General features: G+C 38.3%; 1 protein-coding gene across 1 annotated transcript in view; it reads left to right on the top strand.

Annotated features, from left to right (window-relative positions):
* The window catches only part of LOC115415531 (centromere-associated protein E), a 98322-nt gene that overhangs the window by 61391 nt on the left and 13382 nt on the right, over nt 1-23549 (top strand). Inside the window, 21 exon segments of the mRNA XM_030129120.1 lie at nt 1637-1870; nt 3247-3330; nt 3588-3702; nt 3815-4005; nt 9822-9905; nt 10799-10912; nt 10985-11218; nt 11380-11454; nt 11554-11787; nt 12459-12542; nt 13472-13585; nt 13658-13891; nt 15430-15498; nt 16537-16647; nt 16750-16935; nt 18143-18208; nt 18211-18351; nt 19300-19494; nt 19580-19783; nt 20884-21060; nt 21145-21245. Coding sequence (XP_029984980.1) covers nt 1637-1870; nt 3247-3330; nt 3588-3702; nt 3815-4005; nt 9822-9905; nt 10799-10912; nt 10985-11218; nt 11380-11454; nt 11554-11787; nt 12459-12542; nt 13472-13585; nt 13658-13891; nt 15430-15498; nt 16537-16647; nt 16750-16935; nt 18143-18208; nt 18211-18351; nt 19300-19494; nt 19580-19783; nt 20884-21060; nt 21145-21245 — 3047 coding nt within the window.

The following is a 23549-nucleotide window of genomic DNA, read 5'->3' as shown; positions in this document are numbered from 1 at the left end:
GATCAGTGAGGAACCGCTCATTCTTCTGTTTTCATGTTCTTCTAGATAGCTGACAGTGGAGACAAAGTACTGTGACAGCAACGAAAATCGGCGTGATAACGCTGGTATTTGTTTTTATTTGTTTATTTTTTTAACCGGTCATGTTCAACAATTTGGCCTCCAATATAAGTGGTTGCTTGATAGTTTTGATCTAAGAAGGTTTTGAGCCTTAGATCAATTCCCCCTATTGGTTGGACTTAATTTTTTTTGCAGGGTTTGTACAGGTGCTTGAAATCCTTGAAAATGCTTGAATTTCAATGTTGTGTTTTCAAGGGCTGAGAAGTGCTTGAATTTTAGTTCAGTTATACCTCAGTGATGTGTTTTATTTATTTATTTGTAATATTAACTCTGCCAGGTTAGATGCCAAGCTAAAGCTACTGACAGAGAGGTGATATATTTAGAAAATAAAACCTTATGTCAAAAAAGAAAATTAGTGGGTGTTCTCAGGTTGACTCCGGGTACATTTTTATCTCAGTCTTTGTCTTGATGCGAGTGTATCTAAAAACACCAAGTGGTGTTGTGTTTGTGTTCTCCTTTAATTTCTAAACTTTTTGCTATTATGAAACATAATTTTAGATGTTTATAGCATAATGCAATGTACATCATTGTGATTAAAAGTGAAAAAAATAAAAATAAAAAGAGTATTTGTATTCCTGTAGATATGGATTTTACTCTAGCGATTGAAAATGACCCTTACAACTACTTGAATTTGACCTTGTAAAATGTGTACAAACCCTGAGCTTATTGCTGTATGGATATTACCTGATGGGAGAACAGGACAAGGTTGGACACAAACAAACCCTGAAACAGAAACAAACAAAACAAAAGACTAACCACAGCAATAGAAGAACATCAGTGAACTGAAGAACAGAATAGTCTGACGTCACAATAACTAGTAGAAAACAACAAATGGAAAAAAAAAAAAACAAATAGCGACAGAACTACATTGGTGAATTTAAAGGAAAATTACTTAAAAGCAAAAAAAACCCGAACATATCAACAATCTGCTGTAGGTGTGTGTGTGTGTGGGGGGGGGGTATGTGCATAGGAAGTAATGACTGCATTTTGTTAAATAATTCATAAAATGAAGTCCAACTGTTAAACTATGATAGAAACTTATTACCTCCGCCAAGGAGGTTATGTTTTTGCCAGGGTTTGTTTGTTTGTTTGTCTGTCCGTTAGTGTGCAACAACATAACTCAAAAGTTATGGACAGATTTGAAAATTTTCAGGGAAATGTTGGAAATGGGATAAGGAAGAAATGATTAAATTTTGGTGGTGATCGGGGTGGGGGGGCCCACGGGGGGGGGGGCCACTGATCAGCCTTGGCGGAGGTCTGCGCTCTCTGAGTGCTTCTAGTTCACTATGAATTTATGACAACAGGTGCCATTTTATGTTGAACTACAAAAGGTCCTCATTGAATTTTCACATCATTCTAAAAACAAAAGCCAGAAGGTGAGTGGAGTTGAAGGTTTTCATCATGTCGCTGCGCACCATGACATTAAAAAAAAAAAAATAAATAAAGCAGTATCACATTGTCAGCAAAAGTCATCTTTGACATAAAGCCTGTCCATGTTTGTGTGTGTTGCCCCTGACAGATAAAGAGCATGAGTGAGGAGCTGCAGAGTGTGAGAGCAGACAGAGACAGACTGTTGAATGAGAGGACAGAGGACAGTCACAGGTCCAGCCAGGACATGGACCAGCTGCTGTGCACAGTGACCACTCTGACTGAAGAAAGAGATCAGCTGCAGGATATTCTGGAGGAGCTGAGACAGGACAAACAGCAGCTCAGAGCACAACTGGAAGACCAGCTGGACACACTACAGTCTGAGGTTGGACTGACAGGAGTTTAAATAACCTTTATTTTATACGTCATAGCCTTGCAGGTGTAACGCAGGTTACGGGAAAAAGCCAGATAACCATACTGAGAACTGTTGAGGTTTACATGTGCTTCAGAATACTGTCAGTTTTACAGAGGAAAAGGGGTTGATGTGTGGATGACGCCCATTTTTCAGATGAGCACTGCTGCGTCACTGCCTTCCTGCACTGTTCTACTGGGAGGATTAGAATGTCCACAGTGGATCTCATAAACCCAGACCTCATTCAGAGGTGATCTGGGCTGCAGTTTGGACTTAATGTGTCCACCCACACTGTGGGTTCTCAGTCTGAACAGACCTGTGATGTGTCAAAATCTACGATTACTTTTTGTACGGTCTGAAAACAGAACCAAAAGGATGTGCAGAAATGCAGCTTCCTCCCAGACCACCTGGTGAACGTTCACAGTTTGTCTCACATGGACACTTATGGGGCTGTGACCTCCAGTTAGAGATAAAACTATGATGGAATCTTCACAGAAAACAGTTCTCTAACAATATTCTACTTCTTTTATGCCGCGTTTCCACTACGTGGAACCGACTCGACTCCACTCTGGTTCCGGTCCTATTCCAGAGCGCTTCCATTACAGATCTACCGACTTTCCGGTACCTGGACGTCATAGCGATGCGGCGCGTTACTTCTATGTCGTCTGCTCACAGTTGCTGATAAACTCGCTCATTGCATCTTGTCTCATCAAGCTCATGCAGAATTTTTCCGTCTGAACCTCCTGGACAAACCATGGTGTAGTTTTACAGGCTGTCATCATGTGGATTCACCTACTGACAGATTTAGTGTCAACTTCCGCATCTGTTTTTTTGTAAAATGGCGGGTCCCAGAGACGACTCTGACCAATCAGTGGTCTGCAGTGTTTATGCGTCACCTTTTAGTGTCTGGTCCCCAGTCTGCGAACCTCAGCGGAGGTGATACCAAAAAACTCGTACCGGGTACCAGATTCCAGGTCCTTTTTCATAATGGAAACGCAAAAAGGTTGAGTCGAGTTGAGCTGATACCACGAAGCGGAACCACGGCATTCTATTACCTGGGGGGTTTACTGAAGTACCACTTTCCTTACTCTAAATGTACAGTTTTTATTTCTCCTCTATCATATAACTGTTGGACCTTCTAACATGGTCTGTGTGTAAAAAGCATCAGTCAGTTGAAGGTGTGATCCACATCATGAGGATGACACCACCTCTGCACTGTTTGAAGTCAGAAAAAGGCTTCGAAGTCATGATGGAATTTGTGTCCACAGACAGTAAAAATACAGCCCACTCAAAATGACATTCTTGTGCAGATAATTGAATGCATGTGTTGTCCCCCACTGTTTGAACAGATAACCCATCTGAATGCTTCTGTCCACACTGTGAATGAGCAGAAGAGGCAGCTGGAGGAGGAGCTGCATCACAACATCCACATGGTGACGATACACACTGACTGAGAGTTTAGCAGAGTTTGGAAGGGTGCAGATTTTACACTGTGGTTTGGCAGGAATTCATCTGCACTTTCTGCTCTTGGTGACACATTTTCACAAATGTGCAGAATATTTCATATTTGTTTTCTGTTTTATTTTACACTTTAGACGTTGCAGCATTACTACGTTATCACTTTATTAATTTTCCTGCACTTTCTACTGTTAATGACACACGTGTATTTATTTTTTTGTTTTTTTTTTAGGTATCCACAACTCAAGAGCTTCTGAAGTCAGTTCAGGAGGAGCTTTGTGAACAGAAGCAGATAAACTCTGATCTGAAAGCTCTGAGGACACAACGAGGAGACCTTAAATCAACAGGTTGGTGTGTCAGAGCTCAGCTCTAAGTCCCAAATGTCACTCCATGATTCTAACTGTGTCCGTTCTATAGGTCCAGACGCTGACAGAGAAACTGCAGAGCACTGAAGCTGAGAGGGACCATCTCTGTCTGAGAAGCAAACTGACAGTCAGAGCTCCAGCCAGGAGATGGAGAAGCTGCTGTGCACAGTGACAGCTCTGAAGGAGGAGAGAGATCAGCTGCAGGACATTCTGGAGGAGCTGAGACAGGACAAACAGCAGCTCAGAGCACAACTGGAAGACAGGGTGGACACACTACAGTCTGAGGTTGGACGGACAGGTTTTACTTTGAAAATTACACTTACATTCATCAGCCATAGCTGTATTAACCCTTTCATGCATGAATTATGAGAGCCTTAATCTACATTTTTTTTTTCCCCCAATTGTTTTTATTCCTCTTTAGGCATAAAAAAAAATGCAATTGAATTTTAATTTTTAAATGAACCTATTTTTCACAGAGTTGCAAAATGTCCACTTGGCTGGACACCATGCGTTTCATTTTTGAAGCAAAAACACATGCATTACTGATACACTGTGTAAATCTATGTAATAAAATATTTTAATGCAGCTAATGTGATGTTTTCCTCACATTTTAACATACTCTAATACTAGTCATTACTCACTTCATGGAGATAATATGCAAAAAAAAAAAACCTTTTTGGTTTAAAAAACAAACTGTTAATTACAGTCTAATAACAATAACCAGGTCAAGGTTTATTTATATAGCACACTTAAAAATACACTACTGTGCCAAAGTGCTGTATATAATGCATATAATAATGAAACAGAAAAGGAGGTAAAAGACAATAAATAGAATAAAACAATACTGGCACAGTTCGGCATTAAAAACAATCAATTGATTTATTCTCAAACATGTTAGTACAGATCAGGTTTATCAAAAACAGTAAAGTTACAGTAACAGTATGAATATTAGTGTATGGGATGATGCATGAGCATCCATTTTATCAGCTGATATGGAACTAAAACAACAAAATACATGAATATACAAGAGAACAGCTGGAGAACAACTGTCCACTGTAGTGACCACTATGCATAAAAGGGTTAAATATATCACCGGTGTCACAGTTGTACCAGAACAGCTGCTCAGAAGTTTGTATGGAAAGCTTTTGTTGATTTGGTTTGTAATGTTTGGATTTGTTTTCAGGCTGCACAAACTCAGAGTCTTCTCCATGCTGCTCAGGAGGAACTCCACCAGCAAAATCAGAAGAGTTCAGATCTGGTACAGCTCTATGAACTGAAGCTGAAGACATGAGTTAACACAGGGGTGTCAAACTTATTTTCTTCCAGGTTCCACATTCAGCCCAATTTAATCTGAAGTGGGCCGGACCAGTACAATAATAACATGATAACCAATAAATAATGACAACTCCAAATTGTTTTAGTGAAAAAAATGACATTCAATTATGCCAATATTTACATTTGCAATCTATCCAAACAAAAAGGGTGTGAATAACCTGAAAAAAAATGCAATTTGTTAAGAAATACAAGTACAGTCTTATCAATATTTTTGCCTTGACTATCATTTATAGGCTACATGTGCATCACAGATCAGATCTACAAAGGCACAAAACATTAAATAAAAGGCAGAATATAGTTAAACTGTGCTTACTTTTCTTTAGACATTCAGGTTCATATTTGTTCAGGTTATTCACATTTCATTGTAAAAGGATAGTTTGTTAATGTAAACATTTTCAGAATTTAATGTTTTTTTGCACTAAATCAAAGACAAAACACTGGCGTTGTCATTATTTATAGGTTATTATGATGTTATTTTTGAGTTTGATGCCCTAACTTTGCACTTTGCAAATTCATCCCACGGGTCAGGATTGGAACCTTTGGCGGGCTGGTTTGGCTCCCGGGCCGCATGTTTGACATCTGTGAGTTTAACATGTTCCTACTGGAGCATTCAACGGTCTAACTCCAATGATGTCACATTCCATTTAAACAGATGAAGAGCATGAGTGAGGAGCTGCAGAGTGTGAGAGCAGACAGAGACAGACTGTTGAATGAGAGGACAGAGGACAGTCACAGGTCCAGCCAGGACATGGACCAGCTGCTGTGCACAGTGACCACTCTGACTGAAGAAGAGATCAGCTGCAGGACATTCTGGAGGAGCTGAGACAGGACAAACAGCAGCTCAGAGCACAACTGGAAGACCAGCTGGACACACTACAGTCTGAGGTTGGACCTTTGAAAATACATGTGTATCATCAACTGTAGCTGCAGCAGAGCACAGAAGAAGTTTACTTCAGGAAGAGTAGGCAGCAGGACAAGAAACAAACCAAATGTAGACCATTTCCACCATGGTGACGTACACTTCAAAGCCTTTTGGCAGGGTACTCGTACCCCCAGGGGTACTGGAAATTATTTGGAAAAATCCATTCAATAAGTCATCATGTACTGAACACAAAATAAATAATGAGAATTAATGCTGAAATATAAAACAATAAATGCATTCATATAATAGTTTTATTGTCTGTGGTAACATTTGAAGAGCACTTATATTTTATATTATTCAAAATTAGTTTGAGTAGAAAGGATTATTTTTTGTTGATGAAAGTTAATTTATTAATTAATGACCAATTATTATTTATTTTATCAATGAAAGAGGGCACTTTTCAGTTTATATTGTACACAAAAGTACTTACACATTTTTTATATATATATTACAGTTAAATATATGTTGTTTGTTTTTATATTTCAAAACTTTTGTAAACAGACATACTTTGGCACAGAACAAATTTGCCTTTTTTTTCTTTTTTTTCTATCAGAAAAAATTTCTATCAGAATCTATCAGAAAATTTTTTTTCTATCAGAATACTGAAGTGAGAGTTGGGGGTATTTGGATTAAAAAAAAGTCTATTTCAGGGGGTACTCCACTGTAAAAGTTTGAGGACCACTGCAGTAGGGGATAAATTTATTAACATGTCAGCATTTATTTTGTTCTAATGTAGTCATTTTCTTGAAACTGTGATCAGACGATGGCAGTACCAGAATTCACACAAAGAAATCATTCACATTAACAATGTGCAAATAAATTTTATTTAATGAAGTGAAACTGACACCGGAACAAAAATGGTTCAGGGACTTTCTACAGCTGAGTGCAGAAGCCTTCATTTGTATTGATGGGCTTAAGGCGTTTCCTTTGCTCAGGTTGGGATTTTTCCTCTGTCCCACCCAGGGGCACTGTTGTCAGTGTTGAGCTCATTTCCTTCCACTTCTACTGATTGACTGGGTCTTTTATCCACTTAATTCTAGAGCAGTGGTTCCAACTGTCCTTTTTACACCTCTGACCCCATTTTAACGTCACAAACTTCGGCGACCCCAGACATTCAAAACGGAGACATTTTTTTTTTTGCTTAAATTAATTTGTTTTTGATCCGTAATAGTTTTCTATCCTGTTTCAAATCCAGGTTAATTTTAGATGACATTTAGTCTTATAATGTATAATATTGTGGACAGAGGCAGTAAATCCAGGTGTCAGATTACTGCACAAAGGAGAATTGGATTTTCCTTGGTCAGGATATGTACGGTCAGTCCAGCTGTGATTTACAAGGCTGACAATTAATACTGAACAAACAAGAACTGAAACTATGAATTATGAAGAGCTGCAGCATCTGAAACTGACCACAATGAACATTTGACACAGAAACAGAACCACAGCGCTGCAGTTTCACACTCAGTTTGGTCTGTTATGGATTAGGATTGGCTCTGTCAACTAAACACAGATTTTTTTATGAGTAAGTTTTTATTTTTATCAATTACTAGAAATTTCAGGCGGCCCCATTTGAATTCCAGGCGACCCCATGTGGGGTCCTGACCCCAAGGTTGAAAAACACTGTTCTAGAGAAAGGAAAAAAAATTGTCTTTCCAATAAGTTGTCATGTAAATTTCCTGCCACAGATGGGAGACCTCTGGTCTCTTTGACACCCTTCCCCACTGTCCTCTGTAATGTTGAATTTATGTCTCTGTCCTCCTAATCTATGTAGTGGAGCTTTGTCAAGTAAATGCACCACAGAGTCAAGTCAAAGTCGGAGATTGAGCCGAACTGGAGGCCACATAAAGTGTTTTATTCATGCATTAATAAACACTGAGTTTATATCTGCAGAAACAACAGACTTTTCACTCTGGGAGTCCACTTTATATTGTCAAAAGTAGGTTGGGTTTAGCTACAAATCACACCCATTTTTATCATGTTTTGAACATTAATCTCGTCACGTCGGAAGCCCCCTTCTTAGCTTGTCTCCGATAGAGTAAGGTCTTTTTGGTGTCTGTCAGGATTGGTCAAAACATATACATATGCAACTAATTCCCAGTATTAGTTTATCATATATTAATATGTAACTTTTTCCCAGAATATGTAAATTATTTCCCAGATTGTCCAAATTTCCACTCATGTGTACTTCTTTTGTGCACCATGTTTTCCGAAACTTTCCATGAGCTCATATGTTCTTTCTGCCCGCCCTGTTTTGAACTTTCCATAAATTCACGTGTTTCTTTCGATGACTACACGTGTTTGTTCTTTTGTGGGTCTCCCAGGAAGAAAAAGTCAGCTACTCTGTTACAATCTACACATTACACCAAGAATAACTTCTGGCATGCAAATGAATACAGGTTAAATACTTTTGAATACAAACTGAATACTTTTGATTAAAATACTGATTTTTTTGACACCACAAAGTGTTGAAACATTGTCCTTCTTTAAAGCTGCGTATGACTTTCATCATTAATATTTCCTCAAATTCATTAAACCAAATTTGTTAAACCAAATATGGTCGTACTGCAGCTGCGTGGAATTCATATTTCCCACAATCCACTTCGCAAACAAAATTTCCAAAAACGGCCCGAGTGACGTATTTGTTTAGTATGTAAACCAGGGGTGTCCAACTCATTTTGGTTCAGGGGCCATATTTAGCCCAATTTGATCTCCAGAGGGCCGGACCAGTCAAATAATAAAATAATAACCTATAAATAATGACAACTCCAAATTTTTTAGTGAAAAAAAAAAAACATTAGATGATGAAACTATATCTATCCAAAACAAAAACGATGTGAGTAACTGGAAAAAAATGAAATTTCTGAAGAAAAACAAGTACAATTTTATCAGTATTCTGCCTCACCTTATGATTTCTACATGTGCATTACAGATCAGATCTACCAAGACACAAAACAGGCAGAATATTGTTAAAATTGCACTGATTTTTCTTTAGACATTCCAAGTTGTTCATATTGTTCAGGTTATTGACATTTTATTATTAAAGGATGTCAGAATTTAATGTTCTTTGCAATAAATCAAAGAGAAAAAAATGGTGTTGCCATTATTTAGAGGCATAATATTCTATTATTTTTCTCACATTAAACCAAGAAGAAAATTTGGAGTCATTTTTTCGAGGTTTATTACGCTATTATTTTGCATTTGATGCCCTTGACTGTTAATTTCTTGAGGGTAATTTTTGCACTTTGTAAATTCATCTTGCGGGCCAGATTGGAACCTTTGGCGGGCCGGTTTTGGCCCCCGGACCGCGTGTTTGACACCTGTGATGTAAACAAACAGGTGCTTGTGATGGAGTCCACTTCGAAGTTGTTCACCATGAGGGAAGTGATTCAGGTGCATTGGCATGGAAAGACTAACGGATTAGAGATGAGGAGGCTGTCACTGGGGTTGGACACATCTGAAGAAAAATGAGTGATGAAAGTCCAGCCATGTGTCATTATCCTGTTGAATGACTCTAGTTTTCCTGTGCCATCCCATTTCATTAAATATAACTATTTATGGGTCATGATATAGTGATGTCTTAATCTGGGGATTTCTGAAGGTGATACAAAAGGTTGGTCAAGGTCACTCAAATGTACCCTTTTCAGACCAGGATCAGCTCATCACTACTTCCCTGCATTTTTCTGTGGGAAGTATTTGAATTTTCTCCTTTTTTGGGGACAGGTCTAAACTCATAGATTAACAGTTAACATGTTTTGTGCTATACTAAACGTCGCACATATTTAGATTGATTTGAAAATACCACTGGAGGAATTCATGTGTGTATTGTCCCCCACTGTTTGAACAGATAACCCATCTGAATGCATCTGTCCACACTGTGAATGAGCAGAAGAGGCAGCTGGAGGAGGAGCTGCATCACAACATCCACATGGTGACGATACACACTGACTGAGAGTTTAGCAGAGTTTGGAAGGGTGCAGATTTTACACTGTGGTTTGGCAGGAATTCATCTGCACTTTCTGCTCTTGGTGACACATTTTCAAAAATATGTAGAATATTTCATATTTGTTTTCTGTTTTATTTTACACTGTAGACCAGGGTCGGCAACCTTTACAGCCTAAAGAACCATTTTGTCTCGAAAAAAAGAAAGAAATCTGACCAGAGCCATGAAAAAAAAAAAAAGTAAACCCATCTACATTTTACCATGAGGTGGCTGCTCTGCTGTAGTGTATTTGGGATTAGTTTGCTTTTTAACTTTTTTAACTTTTAACTTACTTTTTAACTGCAGTAATGCAATGTCTGGTGCATTTATGAAATTATACAACTACAAGAAAGAAAACATTCCAGATTTGTACAATTTTTTAAATGATGGACACCATTTCCAGAACATAATGTAGTAGTGCAATGGAGAAAAAGTGCAACTTTCATGTATAGTGGCTTACTTACAAATAATGACCAAATGCAAATTGACCATCTTGTATGGAATTTGGGAAGAAAATAATCCATTTTGGTTTTTATGCTGTGAAAAAATGATTTCATTCCATGTGAGACCTGCGCATTTCTGCAGATGGACAAAGTTGGAATAGATTTAGGCCAATAACAATGTTAAAAAGCAATGACTCATTCAGTTTATTTCAAAATGTTCCTTAGGTTTTTTGGCCAAAGGAGCCATAGACAGATGCTAAAGAGCCATATGTGGCCCTGGAGCCACAGGTTGCCCACCCCTGCTTTAGACGTTGCAGCATTACTACATTATCACTTTGTTAACTTTCCTGCATTTTCTACTGTTGATGACACACGTGTTTTGTTTTGGTTTTTTTTTAGGTATCCACAACTCAAGAGCTTCTGAAGTCAGTTCAGGAGGAGCTTTGTGAACAGAAGCAGATAAACTCTGATCTGAAAGCTCTGAGACACAACGAGGAGACCTTAAATCAACAGGTTGGTGTGTCAGAGCTCAGCTCTAAGTCCCAAAATGTTCACTCCATGATTCTAACTGTGTCCGTTCTATAGGTCCAGACGCTGACAGAGAAACTGCAGAGCACTGAAGCTGAGAGGGACCATCTTCTGTCTGAGAAGCAAACTGACAGTCAGAGCTCCAGCCAGGAGATGGAGAAGCTGCTGTGCACAGTGACAGCTCTGAAGGAGGAGAGAGATCAGCTGCAGGACATTCTGGAGGAGCTGAGACAGGACAAACAGCAGCTCAGAGCACAACTGGAAGACAGGGTGGACACACTACAGTCTGAGGTTGGACTGACAGGTTTTACTTTGAAAATTACACTTACATTCATCAGCCATAGCTGTATTAAATATATCACAGGTGTCACAGTTGTTCCAGAACGGCTGCTCAGAAGTTTGTATGGAAGGCTTTTGCTGATTTTATTTCTAATGTTTGGATTTGTTTTCAGGCTGCACAGACTCAGAGTCTTCTACATGCTGCTCAGGAGGAACTCCACCAGCAAAATCAGAAGAGTTCAGATCTGGTACAGCTCTATGAACTGAAGCTGAAGACATGAGTTAACATGTTCCTACTGGAGCATTCAACAGTCTAACTCCAATGATGTCACATTCCATTTAAACAGATGAAGAGCATGAGTGAGGAGCTGCAGAGTGTGAGAGCAGACAGAGACAGACTGTTGAATGAGAGGACAGAGGACAGTCACAGGTCCAGCCAGGACATGGACCAGCTGCTGTGCACAGTGACCACTCTGACTGAAGAAAGAGATCAGCTGCAGGACATTCTGGAGGAGCTGAGACAGGACAAACAGCAGCTCAGAGCACAACTGGAAGACCAGCTGGACACACTACAGTCTGAGGTTGGACCTTTGAAAAATAACGTGTCTTATCAACTGTAGCTGCAGCAGATCACAGAAGAAGTTTACTTCAGGAAGAGTAGGCAGCAGGATAAATGGATATAATTTGGAGAATTTAATCCATGTGTCCAAGGACCGTGGGTTCTCAGTCTGAACAGACCTGTGATGTGTCAAAATCTATAATTCCATTCTGTACGGTCTGATAACGGAGCCAAAAGGATGTGCAGAAATGCAGCTTCCTCCCAGACCACCTGGTGAACGTTCACAGTTTGTCTCACATGGACACTTATGGGGCTGTGACCTCCAGTTACAGATAAAACTATGATGGGATCTTCACAGAAAACAGTTTTCTAACAAATATTCTAGTTTTTTTATATTACCTGGGGGGTTTACTGAAGTACCACTTTCCTTACTCTAAATGTACAGTTTTTATTTCTCCTCTATCATATAACTGTTGGACCTTCTAACATGGTCTGTGTGTAAAAAGCATCAGTCAGTTGAAGGTGTGATCCACATCATGAGGATGACACCACCTCTGCACTGTTTGAAGTCAGAAAAAGGCTTCGAAGTCATGATGGAATTTGTGTCCACAGACAGTAAAAATACAGCCCACTCAAAATGACATTCTTGTGCAGATAATTGAATGCATGTGTTGTCCCCCACTGTTTGAACAGATAACCCATCTGAATGCTTCTGTCCACACTGTGAATGAGCAGAAGAGGCAGCTGGAGGAGGAGCTGCATCACAGCATCCACATGGTGACGATACACACTGACTGAGAGTTTAGCAGAGTTTGGAAGGGTGCAGATTTTACACTGTGGTTTGGCAGGAATTCATCTGCACTTTCTGCTCTTGGTGACACATTTTCACAAATGTGCAGAATATTTTAGATTTGTTTTCTGTTTTATTTTACACTTTAGACCAGGGTCGGCAACCTTTACAGCCTAAAGAACCATTTTTGTCTCGAAAAAAAGAAAGAAATCTGACCAGAGCCATGAAAAAAAAAAAAAAGTAAACCCATCTACATTTTACCATGAGGTGGCTGCTCTGCTGTAGCGTATTTGGGATTAGTTTGCTTTTTAACTTTTTTTAACTTTTAACTTACTTTTTAACTGCAGTAATGCAATGTCTGGTGCATTTATGAAATTATACAACTACAAGAAAGAAAACATTCCAGATTTGTACAATTTTTTAAATGATGGACACCATTTCCAGAACATAATGTAGTAGTGCAATGGAGAAAAAGTGCAACTTTCATGTATAGTGGCTTACTTACAAAATATGACCAAATGCAAATTGACCATCTTGTATGGAATTTGGGAAGAAAATAATCCATTTTGGTTTTTATGCTGTGAAAAAATGATTTCATTCCATGTGAGACCTGCGCATTTCTGCAGATGGACAAAGTTGGAATAGATTTAGGCCAATAACAATGTTAAAAAGCAATGACTCATTCAGTTTATTTCAAAATGTTCCTTAGGTTTTTTGGCCAAAGGAGCCATAGACAGATGCTAAAGAGCCATATGTGGCCCTGGAGCCACAGGTTGCCCTGTTGTAGAATATTTTATATTTGTTTTCTGTTTTATTTTACACTTTAGACGTTGCAGCATTACTACGTTATCACTTTATTAACTTTCCTGCACTTTCTACTGTTAATGACACACATGTTTTGTTTTGTTTTTTTAAGGTATCCACAACTCAAGAGCTTCTGAAGTCAGTTCAGGAGGATCTTTGTGAACAGAAGCAGATAAACTCTGATCTGAAAGCTCTGAGACACAACGAGGAGACCTTAAATCAACAGGTTGGTGTGTCAGAGCTCAGCTCTAAGTCCCAAAATGTTCACTCCATGATTCTAACTGTGTCCGTTCTATAGGTCCAGACGCTGACAGAGAAACTGCAGAGCACTGAAGCTGAGAGGGACCATCTTCTGTCTGAGAAGCAAACTGACAGTCAGAGCTCCAGCCAGGAGATGGAGAAGCTGCTGTGCACAGTGACAGCTCTGAAGGAGGAGAGAGATCAGCTGCAGGACATTCTGGAGGAGCTGAGACAGGACAAACAGCAGCTCAGAGCACAACTGGAAGACAGGGTGGACACACTACAGTCTGAGGTTGGACTGACAGGTTTTACTTTGAAAATTACACTTACATTCATCAGCCATAGCTGTATTAAATATATCGCTGGTTGCAGCTCAGAGCAGAACTGGAGGACAGGGTGGACCAGGTACATGTCACTGTAAATCTGCTGTAAATCTCCAAAGGGAACTAAATGTGTTCTCCAACACCAGATCTGTGCTGTTCAGGAGAAGCTGAACCAGCTGGAAAAGTTAAATATGCAGCAGTTTGGAAGAGAACCAGTGACGTGTCCATTCCAGTTTAGTTTTATTGAAGGGCATAATTTGTTGGTTATATACCTTAAAGCACAGGTGTCAAACATGCGGCCCGGGGGCCAAATCCGGTCCCCCAAACGGTCCAATCCGGCCCACAGGATGAATTTCTGAAATGCAAAAATTACACTGAAGATATTAACAATCAATAGTGTAAAAATCATTTTAGGTCAAGTCAGTCTAAAGTGGATCAGACCAGTAAAATACTATCATAATAATTTATCATGACACTGTTCCTCTTGAGTTCTCAGTCTATGAGTCAGAATCTCCATCTCAAATATTCCATTCACAGTTTGTATCCAGTCATTAGTTGTAGGTGGTTCTAATCTGCACCATTTTTTAGTAATGGCCTTTTTACAGGCTGTTAATAGTATTTTAAACAAATATCTATCATTTTTTCTTACATTATTACCAATAATACATCAAAAATATATTGTTTTTATGTTATTTATTATAATTTGACACTGTTTTATTAAATAGTTGTTATTCAAAGCATCCTAAAGCACTTTTTACTGTCTGAGATGCAGATGTTCGTTCCTTTGTTGGGATTGAACTCAAATACTGTTCTGATGTTAGTTCTGAACTAATAGAATCTGAACATTTGAACAGGATCTGAAACTGTAATGTCTGTAAAACAGAATTTCAGTTTGAATACAGGAAGATTTTATGATAGAACATTAGATCCTGTTGGGATCAAATAAAATGTGTTTAGTATTTGTGCAGATTTCTGGTTTAATTCAATTCTTCCAGGAAAAAATATATAAAAAATCTTAAATATATTTATATATATGAATAAATGATTGTAAAATGAATAAATGATAATGAAAATAATAAAAAAAAAAAATTAAAAAAAAAAAAATTAAAATTGCCTTTTTGACAGTATCGTGATATATTCTCTCGTGATTCAAGTACTGTTTGTATGGTATCACCAGATTCTTGCCGATACACATCCCTAATGTTTTGCAGGACAGTATCACTGCTGTAACTGGGATGTGACTGTGTGTCCTTTTATTTTTTTGTTCCTTTATTTTTATCATTTGAATTCTGAACAGTACAAACATGAGGGACATTTGGGATCCATTGACCATAAAAAACCTTTGATAGTTGGCCTGATAGTTGGTTTTAGGCATGTGACGTTGAAATGAAATTAGTCCATTTCTCCCACTGATCATGACACTGCTCTTGAGTTTTCAGTCTATGGCTCAGAATCTCCATCTCAAATATTCCATTCACAACTGTGACTGTGTTCTTATCATTGTCAGGTTCAGGAGTTGAAGGAGCAGCTTCAAACGTTTCATGAGAAACAAGCTGAAGCAGAGGCCTCTCAGCAGGTTTGACTAAACTTCTATTGTTCATAGGACTGTAACGGGACCCACATTTTTTGGTTCAGTACATTTTTGGTTTTGAAAGCCACAGTTCGTTTTTTTTGTTTGTTTTTTTGTTTTTTTGTTTTTTTTCCGGTTCGGTACGGGAATAAAGAAAACCCCTCAAAATGTCTTTAAGACATTTATGAATTTTTGAACATTTTTCCCCCAATTTTTGGACACAATAGAATATAGAAAAACAGGAATAATGTAATTCTGCTGCTATAAATAAAATAGAAAATAAAACTAATTATTAATATTACTAAATGTATTTTAAACATTAGTATTGCACTTTTCCCTTAAAGGTAGTTTTGAAACAAACAACAAAAATCTAATCCCAGTTCTGTCAGTTCACATACTGCAGAAAAAGAACAACAAAAAATTCCACATGAAGTGCAACATTAACAAGAGGGTAAACTAGTATTCTGTTTAAACAAACTGAAGAGAAACACTGACAACAAATTGAACCAAATTATTTATTTTAGGACAGAGAACAAACAGTTTAGGCCACTATGTGTGTTTGTGTATGTGAGTGTGTAAGGGTTTGTATTTTTTTTTTGAGAGAGAGAGTTTTACAGCTACCGTGGTTCATAGTCAGTAAACAACGTCCGTCTTATTAACGTCTCTTTCCTCGTTGTCTTTCACCTGAACCTGAACTGATCCAAACTGGACTGTACTGATGGTGGAGGGTCTTCAGTCTCTTCCTTCCAGGTCCACATCATATTTGTTTTTTTGTTTTTTTTGTTTTTAACCTTGTATCAGCTGCTATTTCGTATTTTGGGTCAATGTGCGCTCCTTTAATATGTCCGTGGGGAACTTGCGTGGATTTAAAGTTCCTCATTGAACAACGGCTTTAGTTCATTTTTCTTTTTCTCAACATGCTGTGCCGTTTGGGTACAGCTGTGTACTGAACTGAACAGGTGTGTACTGAAACGGTTCGGTTTGGTACATGTGCCGTTACAGGCCTACTATTTCATGACTTTTGGATGTGGTTGTTGTGTTCAGCTGCTCAGTGAAGCCAACAGAACCATCTCAGAGCTCAGGGAGCAGCTGAGGAGTTCGGATCAGAAGGAGCTTCTATCGGCACTGCTGCAGAATTCCACTGTGGAGCTTCAGGTGATCTGACCACAGACTGTCGAAGGCCCACACACACTCCCATGACCTTTGAGTTTTCTACTTTAGTCTGAGTGTAACGACTTCCCACTAATATCTCCGCAGACGGCCTTTAGGAACTTCCAGGGCTTCGCAGACACGTGTTCAAGCGTCTCCAGCATGGCCCGGGACCAGTGCTTAGGAGTCAAGTGTTCTCTGAACCCTCTACCTGAATCTAAATCTACCATGGCTGTGTACAGCGCAGTGTGTCGGCTGAGACTGCAGAGTCTGGACACTCTGGGACACATCGCAGTAAGTGTCATTCCATTTGAAATCAAACAGCTCCAGTTCTTTTTTATTTATTTATTTATTTTTAATTCTCTTCTTATTGAATGAATTCGGATATTTTTTTTCATACATTGAAAAACCAAACCAATACACAAACTATGCACATCCAGAGAGTGGGTGTAAAAAAAAACAAAAAAAAACCAGAAACATTTACAGCAGCTCATCATGGTCCTGGCATACAGGATCTCAAAGTAAAGAATCAATGTTTTTTTATTTATTTTTTTTACCTTTATTTAACCAGGAAAACCTCATTGAGATTAAAAATCTCTTTTTCAAGAGCGTCTTGGCCAAGACGGGCAGCAGTACATTAAATGGTTACAGACACAGACTTCCATACATAAAACGAATACATAAAAAACACACAGACAAGTCAAACCTTCCAAAGTCAACTTTGCAAAAAGTGCCCATGAGATGAAGACAAAGTGTGTCAGGTACAACATCTGCAGACACATGTCTCTCTCTCTCTAAGTCATACAACATCCTTTTAAAACTGTCCAACCAAACCAGATCCCTCAGTTTCAGGTCTTTTTGTAGTTCATTCCAGGTGAATGGGGCCGAAAACCTGAAGGCCTTTTTTCCCTGCTCAGTTCTAACTTTAGGAACAGACAAAAGAAAAGATCCTGAGAACGAAGATTATAAGCGTCTGTGGTCAGAAGGTAGGATGGAGCAGACCTAGAACAGACTTATAAATTAAAATATGCCAGGGACTCAGTCTGCGAGCCGACAAAGAAAACCATCCTACGTGATCATAAAGCAGACAATGATGGGTGAGATTTGAAATTGGTGATGAATCTCAGGGCTCCATGATACACACATGGATAGATAAATAAATAATGTATAAATGAAAACACAAAAACATATTTCCTTCAGAGGATTTTTGGGTACATATTCATGCATTCACCTCAGCAAAATCAGATCTGAAAGGCTTCACATATCTCACACATCCCTCCCAGTGTTGCACAAAAAAATCCATCTTCAAATTTACAGTGAAGGTTATTCTTTCCATCCTATAAATTCCAGTGGTTATGTCTGTCTAATTATTTATTGTTGGTTCTTCTTGTGTCATCCATCATTTAGTTATTACCTTTTTTCCTGCAGCTAGTAACATGCTGAATAGACATCTAAGTCGCTTCTCCTTTTTTCTAATAAGCACAAACTTGTTTCCTTGCAGGAGCACCTTCAGGCACACACTCACTGCTACAAGAACCTGTTTGACGCCCTGATCAACAACGATCTCGCAGTTTTGAGGAGCGGCGTCTGCAGGATGTGCTTCTGTGTAAAACACAGGCCCCCAGTTACTCCATTAAAGACGAGGACTTCCACTCACTGTGGAAACCCAGAGTCACAGAGCTGTTGGACAGGAGGCAGCTGTACCTGCAGGTAAACGCTGGTGGGTGGGATTCAGTGGAGGAACCGCAGCAAATACGTTCATGCTGCAGAAAACACATCAAGCTTCTTTAGTTGTTTTTTTTTTAAAATAATAATAATAGCCTAAGGTACTGCATAGAGCACATGTTGCTCCAAGCCATCTTCACAAATATAGAAAGGATGTGTTTCCAGTTTGTCTTAAATGTAGGACAGAAATTAGTGATCTTACTCACTGTCTGGTCCTGTGTTAAAATACAAAAATACTGGAATGACGTAAGTTCTCAAAATGGAGATTGAACTCGACCCGGTTCCTCTGCTTCTGGGCCTTCCTAGTGTCCGTGTACCGGATGGATATCACAAAAACTGTATAATGTTATGGCTTTTTGTGCTAGGAAAAATATTCTACAGCACTGGATTTCAGATAAAACCCCCTCAGTTGTGGGGGGGCAGGGGATACTAATGGAATTCAAACCCCTGGACTTTCTGACCTGTCTCATGCACCACAAGACCAATGCCTTTGAAAGAATATGAAAACCATTCCTTGACTATATTAATGTGAATATATCTGCTATAACGACAAGAGCTTTTGTATAAAAATGATTTTCTTTTTTCCTATCCAGCTTCCATTGTATTGAATACTGTACTCTACCTTTCATATGTATAGCCTGAAAGATATGTGTATGTGCATATGTATACCTGTGTGTGCATTTATGCATGTATATATATATATATATATATATATATATATATATATATATATATATATATAAAATTTATTTATTCATTCATTTATTTAGTTTCTGACCACTCCCAGCCTGTGTTTTGTGTTTAGTTTTATTATTTTGTTTTATGTGTGTGTGTTTCAAAAAGAAAAAACCCAATAAACAAATTTGTATTAAAAAAAAAAAAGATAATAATCTGGTTTGACCTTGTACCTTGTTTTTTGTACCTTGTTTGCAGAAAATGGGCGGCACTTTGGAGAAGCTGCGGACCAACCTGGTGTCTTTTCGCAGTGAAGTGACCACGGAGCTCAGAGAGATGGAGTGGTTTAAGGAGCAGCTGAAGACCCAGACTTACAGTAACCTGGAAGGGATCCTGAACTGTGAGCTGGAGCGCAGGTCTGCTCTGATCCAGAACAGGACCAGGACTCTGCAGGTACTGCCCAGGTGGAAAATACTTGAGGGTACTTTTTATTTCTATCAGATGTTTGTCTGATGTCGTATCCATGTGACTGCTGCAGGACATGACAGAGGAACACACCGTCCTGATGCGGGAGCTGAAGCTGCTGGAGGTTCAGAGCCACTCTGAGCTCCGACAGGAGAAGAGGAAGAGGTCCACACTGCTGCAGGCCCTGGAGGGGGCGCCGCTCCAAACACAGGTGGACCTGCTCAAAGACAACCAGCAGCTGCTTCTGCAGCTGCAACAGGCTGAGGACCAGGTCAAAGTAAGTCCCACCTGTCTGTTTCCACTGGACCAGCCCACTTATGTTAAGTCTGTAAAGAACACTGCCTTCAAGGGCTATGGCAATAATGGTAAAGACTACTTACCAGCTCAAATATTGCACACGAATGCTACACATATGCACATATTTTCCACTGGAGAACTGAGAAAAAATTTGATCCACATGATGAAGATAACCTTTGACCTTTTCAACTTGGTGGAGAGCATCGAGGGGTTCATACGAAAGATAAACAATGCTTTTATGAATGATCTGCTTCTGTTAGATCACAGGTGTCAAACATGCGGCCCAGGGGCCAAATCCAGCCCACCAAAGGATCCAATTTGGCCTGTGGGATAAATTTGTGAAATGCAAAAATGACACTGAAGATATGAACAGTCAAAGATGTTCAAATCATTTTAGGTCAATTCAACCTTAAGTAAGACCAGTAAAATACTATCATAATAACCCATAAATAATGAAAAAAGCTATTTTTTTCCTCTTTGTTTCAGTGTAAACAAAGTAAAATTACACAAAAATGTTTACATTTACAGACTATCCTTTTACAAACAATGTGAATAACCTGAACAAATAAGAACAGCCTGAAATGTCTGAAGAGAAGTATGTGGAATTGTACCAATATTCTGTCTGTTATTAAATGTTTTGTGTATTTGTAGATCCACTGTGATCTGACAGTTGTGATGCACATGTATAAATGATAGACTATGGTGCAATATTGTTAAAATTGCACTTATTTTTCTTCAGAATTTTCAGGTTGTTAGTATATTTTTATGTTATATACAAGTGTAGTTCATAGATGTAAACATTTTCATTAAGGAATTTTACTTTTTTCACCCAAAAACATAGAGAAAACTTTGGAATTGATATTATTTATAAGTTCTGATCCTATTTTACTGGTCTGGCTCACTATTGATCATATTAGGCTGTATGTGGAACTGAACTAAAATGAGTTTGACGCCCCTGTGTTAGATGATGATTTTACACATTTATAGTTACACAGTTTGGAAAAATTGTGCCTCCCCAGCTGTCACTGACGTTGTGATGTTTGGGTTGAGACCCTTAAAGGTGACCTGTTTGTTTTCCAGTCTGTGCGAGTGGAAAACGAGGAGCTGAAGGAGGCCCGGGTCAGAGCCAGCGAGCGCATGTCCAACCACAAACAGGCCACTCAGCTGCTGCAGACGGAGCTGCAGGACAGCCGAGCACGGGTCCAAGACCAGGAGAACACCATCCAGACCCTGAAGAACAAACTGCAGGAGGCACAGGTTAGTCCCACAGAACATTCACATTCACTTTGAACTGCTTTAGATTGGACTTATTTGGATGATATTTGTCTGTTTATGTTACAGAAAAATGCATCGCCCAGTGCCGTTGAGCTGGAAAAACTGAAGACAAAAGTGTTCAAAATGGAAATGGAGCTGAGTTTGTCATCTGATAAACACCAGCAGGAGTAAGCACTGGATGTTCCACTTCAGAATCCCAATGTTTTGGTTCAAAGTTAAAGAAAAGACGGAGCTCACTCCTCTGTTACAGCAGCTCATGTTTCCGCCTGGTTCTTTTTCTTCTTTTATTTGATGGATTCCGTACTGCAAAGGTATCAAACATGCACCCCGGGGTCCAAATCCAGCCTGCCAAAGGGTCCAGTCTGGCCCTTGGGATGAATTTATGAAATGCAAAAATTATACTAAGATATTAAGCAATCCTTTTAGTTCAGGTTCCACATTCAGACCAATTCAATCTCCAGTGGGTCAAACCAGTAAAATACGATCATAACATAACAATAATGACAACTCCAAATGTTTCTCCTTGTAAATGTAAATATTTTCACGTATTTACACTAAAACAAAGTATAATTTTGCAAAAAATGTAAATAACCTGAACAAATATGAACAACCTGAAATGTCTTAAGAGAAGTAAGTACAATTTTAACAACATTCTGCCTGATACTCAATGGTTTGTGTGTTTGTAGATCCACTGTGATCTGTAAGTTATAATGTACATGTGGAAATGATAAACTGAGGCAGAATATTGATAAAATTACACTGATTTTTTTTCAGTTCATGTTATTCACATCTTTTGAAAGGATAGTTTGTAGATGTAGACCGTTTCATAATGTAAATTAATTTTTTTTGCTCTAAAACACAGAGAAAAGTTTGGAGTTGACAATATTTATATATTATATTATTATTTTACTGGTCCGGCCCATTTCAGATCCAATTTAGCTGAATATGGAACTGAACTAAATGAGTTTGACACCCCTGCCCTACTGTGACTTCCTGTAACTCAGTGTTTTTCAACCTTGGGGTCGGGACCCCACGTGGGGTCACCTGGAATTCAAATGGGGTCACCTGAAATTTCTAGTAATTGATAAAAAATAAGAACTTACAAATAAAAATTTACATTATACAGTCTAAATATTGTCTAAAATTAATGTTTATTTGCAACATATTATAGCAAACTATTACACGATCAAAAACAAATTAATTTTAGCAAATAAAATGTCTCCGTTTTGAATGTATGGGGTTGCTAGAAATTTCTAATAATTTATAAATAAAAATTTTTAAAAAAATAAAACTTACTTGTAAAAATTTACATTATATAGTCTAAATGTTGTCTAAAATTAACATTTATTTGCAACATAGTATAGCAAACTATTGCAGGATCAAAAACAAATTAATTTTAGCAAATAAAATGTCTCCGCTTTGAATGTCCGGGGTCACCTGAAATTTCTAATAATTTATAAATAAAAATTTTAAAAAATAAAACTTATTTGTAAAAAAATTATATTATATAGTCTAAATGTTGTCTAAAATTAACATTTATTTGCAACATAGTATAGCAAACTATTGCAGGATCAAAAACAAATTAATTTTTTGCAAAAAAAATGTCTCCGTTTTGAATGTATGGGGTTGCTAGAAATTTCTAATAATTTATAAATAAAAATTAAAAAATTAAAACTTACTAATAAAAATGTACATTATATAGTCTAAATGTTGTCTAAAATTAACATTTATTTGCAGCTGTTACGCCCCGGCCTAGGGGTTTACCAGGGCGAACATAATGTGCTCACTTTTGTCCCCTCCCAGCTCCCAAGCTCACACGTCAGTCAAAAACTAAAATTCACAATGTTTATTCCAATTATTTTTTCTAAACAACTAAGGAAGGGTTAGGGGAGGGAGCGGCTAAAACAACAAACAAAATATCTTCTTTACAGTTTAAACTAAATTACTTACTCAAAATAAATGCACGAAATAAAATACAGCAAACTTGCCTAAACTTCCTAACCAAAAACAGGAGAAAAAGTGAAACAAAAAAGAGCCGACCTCCCCTACCAGAAAAGGGTTCGATTTACAAAAACTATTCACAACTATATACAATCGAATTTTGCAGGAGCACGAAGACTGACGGTCACACACACGAACACAGGGTTGAAAGCTGGCAGGAGGCAAGAGAGAGCGAGGATGGAAACTCCAGGGCCATTTTTAAAGGGCCGGGCAATCACCTTCCACCAATCAGCTTCCTGCAACAAACAGACACAAAAGGGGCACAGCACACCTACAGGACGGGGAGAACACACACACACACACACTAAACAGAAAACACATACACCTATAAACAGACAAATTATGACCCAGGGTCATAACACAACATAGTAAAGCAAACTATTGCAGGATCAAAAACAAATTGATTTTAGCCAAAACAAAAGGTCTCAGTTTTGGATGTCTGAGGTTGCTAGAAATTTGTGATGTTAAAA

The sequence above is a fragment of the Sphaeramia orbicularis genome, chromosome 24 (assembly GCF_902148855.1).
Source record: "Sphaeramia orbicularis chromosome 24, fSphaOr1.1, whole genome shotgun sequence".
Taxonomy (NCBI): Eukaryota; Metazoa; Chordata; class Actinopteri; order Kurtiformes; family Apogonidae; genus Sphaeramia; species Sphaeramia orbicularis.
This window is presented reverse-complemented; position numbering and strand designations above follow the sequence as displayed.